Source organism: Oratosquilla oratoria, chromosome 29 (assembly GCF_046742065.1).
Source record: "Oratosquilla oratoria isolate Oo_2021 chromosome 29, ASM4674206v1, whole genome shotgun sequence".
Classification (NCBI taxonomy): domain Eukaryota; kingdom Metazoa; phylum Arthropoda; class Malacostraca; order Stomatopoda; family Squillidae; genus Oratosquilla; species Oratosquilla oratoria.
The window spans coordinates 14,687,473-14,694,972 of record NC_134805.1 but is presented as its reverse complement, the minus strand read 5'-3'; the positions used below and the strand labels follow the sequence as shown (position 1 = coordinate 14,694,972).

Genomic DNA, 7,500 nt, shown 5'->3' with positions numbered 1-7,500 from the left:
GTGTGTGTGTGTGTGTGTGTGTGTGTGTGTGTGTGTGTGTGTGTGTGTGTGTGTGTGTATGTGTCATATAATAATATCGTTTGTGATTCGACCCTGAAAGCTATACAATGCGCCACGGAAGCGAATAAAATCAACCGGCGGCAGTCACCCTTTGGAATCGAACCTGAGACTTTGTATTCACGTGGCAATGTCGATACCAACCGTGTGCTCGTATCAGTAACACCCCTACGGCTCAGAGGCACATATCTCCTTTTTCTTCTCTAATTTTTATTTACTAGTACTCCCCCTTCTCCCCTCTTTCTCTCCCCCTTCTCCCCCTTTCTCCCCTCTTTCTCTCCCCCCCTCCCCCTCTCTCCCCTCTTTCTCCATTTTGGTTTTGGGAATTAATGGTTACATTGCCCCAGCCTTTCATGGGACAATCTGAAATAGTCGAAGAATACATACACGTATACAAAAGTACACACACGCACACACACACGCACAGACACACACACACACAAACACACACACACACACACACACACACACACACACACACACACACACACACACAACACGCACACACATTTACACAAATATATGTACGTACATAAATTCCAACCAGTCATCATAGAAATTGACTGATGTGCACATCAGTCAATGTATTGAATTACGAGCAATGTGGGCTAAGCGCCTGCCTGACGCAGGAGGCACGCGGCTCCGGCCGCAGGCATGTCCAGGGGCTCGGAGCTGTCACACGTGACTCTGTCTTGCTCAGACTAATTTGAGAGATTTGAGGTTAATTCCTGATCCATTAGGAGCTAAGATGAGACGGGGGAGGGGGGGAGCAAGTACGTGGCTCTGACTTGGCTATCCCCCCCTTATAGGGAGGAAAAAAGCTCTTGGTATACAGAATCCCATCGCTCCCCACGGAACGCCACGCGTCTGGAAAAAAAAATAATAATAATAATAATAATAGTCTGTAAAGTATCACCTGGTAAGGAAGGGATGGACACTTGAAGTTCATTGTGAAAGTCATGTTATCGATGTGTTGTAGAGTTATCGCTGAATAAAATCACCTGACGGCAGTCAGAAAAAATATATATGATTAGGAGTACCCGTCCCGGATGCTTCATTTACTAATAAAAATAAAAAAATCCTTTTGTATCGCAAAACTTTATTTTCGCAAAATTCAGTTCCGGTAAAAAATAGATACAATAAAAAAAATAATAAAAAATAAACTAAAATAAAACAAGGTAACCATTATTCCCCTTTAAGCAGAGTCTAGTCTTTCATCATAAAAAAATATCACGTGGCTCTGGTCCGTAGGGGTATCAGCGAGGTCCCTAAAGTACCATCGGTTTGCAAATCGTCTTTCCCCTAAACCACGTCACCCCCTAGGAGAGAAGCGCTGGTGAACGGCGCCGGTACTGGCCTAAACTGACCCCATACAAGATGCCAAAGACTGCCCGACAGTTTTAAACTGACTCCAGGGAACTTCCCGACAGTTATGTACAGTCCGTAGGGAGAGCTGTTGTCGTAGAGCAGAACTTCCCAACCCACCTTGACTATGACCGAGTAGAGCAGAACTTCCCAACCCACCTTGACTATGACCGAGTAGAGCAGAACTTCCCAACCCACCTTGACTATGACCGAGTAGAGCAGAACTTCCCAACACACCTTGACTATGACCGAGTAGAGCAGAACTTCCCAACACACCTTGACTATGACCGAGTAGAACAGAACTTCCCAACACACCTTGACTATGACCGAGTAGAGCAGAACTTCCCAACACACCTTGACTATGACCGAGTACCGTCGTGCATACCAAGGAGGTCTAGAATACGGATCTTCTATTCACGATTCTTTGATCCGATCGTGACGAGCAAGTCATCCAGCGAGCGACATTTTTTTCTTTCTTTTTCACCAAAATGGTTCATAAATGCATATACACATACATACATATACACATACATATATACATACATACATACACTGCACTGCTTCGTTAGTTTCTTTGTCCAAGTGGTCTACTTTGCATAAATGAACACACGTACCCGTGTTCTTATTAGCATATACATACATACATATATACATACATACATACATACATATATACATACATACATATATACATACATACATATATACATACATACATATATACATACATACATATAATACATACATGTATACATACATTTATACATACATACATATATACATACATACATATATACATACATACATATAATACATACATGTATACATACATATATACATATACCAACGGCCTTTTCCCCCTTACAAAGGAAGTATCCAAAAATACAAAGGCATAAAATCCACGCCCACCCATTCCATCCCTATCATACTCCACTCCCACCCATTCCATCCCCACATACTCCACTTCCATCCACTCCCCCTCCCTCCCTCCCTCCTATCTTGGCTCCTCCTGGATGACGGGTCATACCTGCATCTCGCCCACTGCCCAAAAGGGTCAGAAGCGTTGTAGCAATTGGAGACAAAGATAAAAAAAAAATGAAAAAAATCGTGACTCTCTTCCTGGTACATACCCTGGGCTGTCGTTAAGCGCCTCCTAGCGTAGAACGGGATTCCAGTGATTGGCGAGCTCTTTCTACAAACGTAACGTAGGATTTGGCTTAGTTTTCTAATTAAAATTAATGTAGTTTACTAGTTTATCTATAAATCCACTGGTAAAAATTAAAAAGTTCGGCACCCTGATGGCGTCATCAGAAGCATGCTGGGTTCGAATCCCACACTCCTCTCCGATTCCCAGTAGTGACTGCGACCTACCCCAGCAATCCCCCCCAATGCGCAGAGCAGGTCAAAGTAGACGGCTTCGACCGCAGCTATTCAGCGCCTCCTGGCGTAATAGGTTCCTCCCCTTTTCCTAAGGTGAGCGGGGAATTCTTGTGTGAGTTGCGAAGACGGGCTTAGCAGGCGGGGAGGGAGGACGCCGCACAAGGAAGTTAGATATGCAAAGACGTTCAAGCAGAAGAAAATGGAAGATGATCACTCTGAATAAAATGGAAGAGGGTAGCAAACTGCAAGTTTCAACAATGAAAACGATTTGGGTTGGCTGAAAGGTGGGAAAATATTTTACAAAAATAAATAAACAAATAAATAAATATATAAAAAAATAAGAGAGCTGAGGCGAGACGAATGAACAATATTCTAGGTCACGTATGTCAACTAATTTCGAAAAGTAGAATATACTACCCCAGGCAGTGCGATTATAGAGGCTAAACATCCCTTTGGAGGGCTGACCTAGGTATGAAGTTTTTTGGTAAATATGGAGACAATTCCACGCAAGTTCCTTCATCATGGGGACCGCGGAAGACCGTGAAAGACCACGGAAAATCGAATGTATTAGTGACGGATGTCTTGCGTCATCGTTTGGAGTGCGCGAAAGCAAAATTCGCGCATGCGCGTGCGCCTCTCAGCATTTTTTAATATATATGCTGAAGAGGATCACAGATAGTGATCGAAATATACGGATCTTTTTACTTTCGCCTATTCTTCTCCGAAAGTGGGTCATTAGTATAATATATGCACATGTACGTTTTCCAGAGAACTCCCTTTGATTTAAGGGAGAAATTTTGTCTTTTCTTCTTCTTACAATGTGGAGGTCGTTGTCTCTTAAAGCAACATTGTTCCAAATAAGAATTATTTATAGGTCATTCACCTAAACGTGAAAAGATCTCACACGCGAATGAGGAAGAAGAGAAACATGTAAAACGAGAGGGTAGAGAGGCGGAGGCAAGGCTCAAGGATAAAACCGGACACGGAGTTCTACATTCGCCCGACAGGTGGCAGGGCAGGCTCTGATTCAGACAACTTGGATGTTTTCGAGGTCCCCAGGGAACTGAGCATGACTTCGGGGCGGGTGGGTGGGAAAGGAAGGAAAAATAAAAGCTTGAGTCCATCATTTGTGAAGGAAATCGTGTCTAGATGCCCTAGGGGGGAAAGGGAAAAGAAAGGTGGTATGGGTAGGTGTGGGGTGGAATGGAATGGGGGTGGGGGTGGGGGAGAAGAAGGCGGAGAACGTGAGGAGGCCACGCCCGATCTCGCGGCCCGCTAATCCCTTGGGCGCTGAAGACTTCACGTCCTGTTGAGACTGCCTTCCCAAGCTCCGATTCAAAGACACCCCATCCCCTTGCACTGTGTCACGTGTACGTGTACGTGTGTGCGCTTGCTTGTGTGTGTTTGTGTGTGTATGTGTGTGCATGAGTGTGCCTCCACCCTCTGAGGACGCATTGTGTAGAATATTTGCTCTTTAGAAAAGCGGGAGAGAGATTCCCCTTGATACTGTGTGTGTGTGTGTGTGTGTGGTGGGGGTGGGGGGGGGCTGCCTGTGTGTGGCACTGTGTGAGACTGAGCCCGCTGGTTTTAGTCGGCGAGAAGCCCCACGAAGACAAGGCGGAGCTCATGACGAACGCAGCAGCAGAGAGGGCGGTACGAGGGCCGTTGCCTCCAACAGGCATTACTTGGGCTAAGACCGGAGTTTGTGGTACGTAGCTGTCCCGTCAGGAAGGCAAGATGGTCATCGAGTTGTTGCTTTTTGGCATTATGTGCGCGGCTGTGTGCGGCACCTGCTTCTGGCATAAGCTCCTCAGGAAGGCCTGCGGCCCACGCTAGAGGCCTTCTTCAGGTGGGGCTCGCAATAAGTGGAGTGAAGAGGACCATGGTGGAGATAGATGGTTGTTGTGGCGTGCCGGAGGGTGTGGTGGATGGTGGAGCTGGTGGTGGTGGTGGAGGAGGAGTAGGAGGATGCTGTAAAATAGCTTTGCATCGCTGCTTCTTCGGACGCGTCTTGCAAAACGAGAGAGAAGGAGAGAGCGGGGTGTCCCATCTTGTTGCGAATACGCCCGTCGCCCGAGACGGTCCTACTTCCGTCGAGTGTCTTTTGTTTCCCCTCCCCTTCCCCTCCCTGATATCATAATGCTGTTAGAATTGCTTCTTGTCGCGACCTTCGCGTGTGTGATTGCCTGCTTGACCATGGACCCCGCCCCTTTGCCCTACGTCGCCATAAACCAGCCTTACCACGTCGCAACACAAAGTGTCCCGGCGCCCACCTCCGACAAGAAAGAAAAACCGTTGATCCCGCGGATTTTGTGAACAGGTATGAGACGACATGACGTCACACACAGACTCTCCGACGATTTCGCGAATGGACATTGAATAGCGTGCTTCTCGAAGACATACAGTTGATTTCGAAAGTGCCTCTGACAGAGGGAGAATTCCACTTCCCCCTCAGGATTCGAATCAAGATGATCAAAAGAAGAGAGCCTCAGGAAGGTGGTTATTACCTCAAGAAATTCCAAGAATGTGAAGGAGAATGCAACACCAACGGGGGTAAGGTATAAGGCCAGCTTAACCGAAATAATACCAAACAGTGTCCATATCATTCTTCCCGTTTTTAATCTCTTTAGATCTAATCAATCCCTTCGCGTGAGCTGTTGAATGAATTTGATGTTGTTTTCTTTCGTTTGGCGCATTTATGTAAACTAGTTATTCTCATGGTATGTGTAAAAATATTAGAATTGGAAGGTAGATATTAGTGACTAGTTATTCTCATGGCATGTGTAAAAATATTAGAATTGGAAGGTAGATATTAGTGACTAGTTATTCTCATGGCATGTGTAAAAATATTAGAATTGGAAGGTAGATATTAGTGACGACCAGATGTTTCTTTGACTTCAACGGACAACTCGACAGTGCGAACAGGGAGACTTATTGTGCCATACTGAGCGTTTACATAAATGCGTCAAAACGCGCCTCCGTTGTCAATAGGCATGTGCATGTCAACTCTAGTGTCATGAGCAGATGTAGACACGTATGCATATAGACAAAAACTCATGCACACGTAAACACACGCACACACAGACACACACGCACGCACGCACACACATACAAACATGAGAACATATATATGTATATATATATATATATATATATATATATATATATATATATATATATATATGTATGTACTGTGTATTTTATGACTATATGGAAATTATATTCAAATGTATGTGTGCTTTTTGTATTTTATCATTTTGTTAACAATTTAATTACTTCAAATGTCTGCATTACGCCTGGAGTCTCTTCATTACCAACTAAATCTTCCCAAAGACATATCAAACATCCTCTGCCTTTTCGAGCAGAATGTCGTGTGTGCGTGTGTGTGTGTGTGTGTGTGTGTGTGTGTGTGTGTGTGTGTGTGTGTGTGTGTGTGTGTGTGTGTGTGTGTGTGTGTGTGTGTGTGTGTGTGTGTGTGTGTGTGTGTGTGTGTGTGTGTGTGTGTGTGTGTGTGTGTGTGTGTGTGTGTGTGTGTGTGTGTGTGTGTGTGTGTGTGCGCGCGCGCGTGTGTATGTGTGTGATTCACCACGGTCTTGGATCACGTGTTGATCTCGTGATCGACAGCTATTATCCTCCCGGATAAGACCTTAGAGTTCATCTATGGCCCGATCTATGGGTAATGCTGTGACCTTACACACACACACACACACACACACACACACACACACACACACACACACACACACACACACACACACACACACACACACACACACACACACACACACACACACACACACACACAACTCGATGGTGCGGTTGGTAGAGTCCCCGACTGTCACTACGGCCGTCCGGGTTCGAATCCTGCCCAGGGATGAAATAATTTCAGTATCGCTGCGCTTCGAGTCATTACTCCAACTCTCGTGGGCGGGGAGTTGGGTGTGTGTGTGTGCGTGTAAGGTCACAAGATTACCCATAGATCGGTCAAACAAGCTATGAGCTCTCATCCGGGAGGGAAATAGCTGTAGATCACGAGTCCAGCGCATGATCCAAAGACCATGGTGGATACACACACACACACCAGAGCTCCGTGAGGCGCTGGGGATTCTCTTCTTGGGGGAAGTGACCTCAAGTCTGGGTCTCAATTTACAAGAGGGACGACTTCGGGAGACTTCGGGAGACTTCGGGAGACTTCGGGAGACTTCGGGAGACTTCGAGAGACCTCGGAAGACTCCGGAATATGTTCCAAGACCTCAAGACACCTGGGTAGACCTAGACAGACAGACTGACAGACAGACAAGGCAGGCCGACAAGCAGACAGACAGGCTGAGAAAAACAGAACCTGACAGACAGGCAGACAGACAGAGAGAAAGTCAGATAGATAGATAGGCAGATAGACAGAGAAAAACAGAACCTGACAGACAGACAGACTGAGAGACAGGTAGACACGCAGGCCGACAGGCAGACAGGTAGGCAGAGAAAAACAGAACCTGACAGACAGACAGTCAGACAAACAGACAGACAGACAGTCAGACAAACAGACAGACAGACAGGCAGAGAGACAGATAGACAGGCAGGCCAACAAGCAGAGAGATAGGCAGAGAAAAAAAGAACCTGACAGACAGACAGTCAGACAGACAGGTAGACAGGCGGGCCGACAAGCAGACAGACAGACAGGTGACAGAAAAAAACACAACC

The 7,500-nt window shown here is 45.9% G+C and overlaps 1 protein-coding gene across 9 annotated transcripts in view; it reads left to right on the top strand.

Annotated features, from left to right (window-relative positions):
- The window catches only part of LOC143040616 (ras-related protein Rab-7L1-like), an 84,689-nt gene that overhangs the window by 56,711 nt on the left and 20,478 nt on the right, over window positions 1-7,500 (top strand). For 2 of the 9 annotated variants that reach the window (XM_076211767.1, XM_076211766.1), the window contains exon 2: window positions 5,123-5,355. The exons of 4 other annotated variants lie outside the window; for them this stretch is intronic. In XM_076211767.1, coding sequence (XP_076067882.1) covers window positions 5,271-5,355 — 85 coding nt within the window. In that variant the 5' untranslated portion in view covers window positions 5,123-5,270. 3 more of the 9 variants (XM_076211765.1, XM_076211768.1, XM_076211771.1) reach the window with 3 other exon arrangements.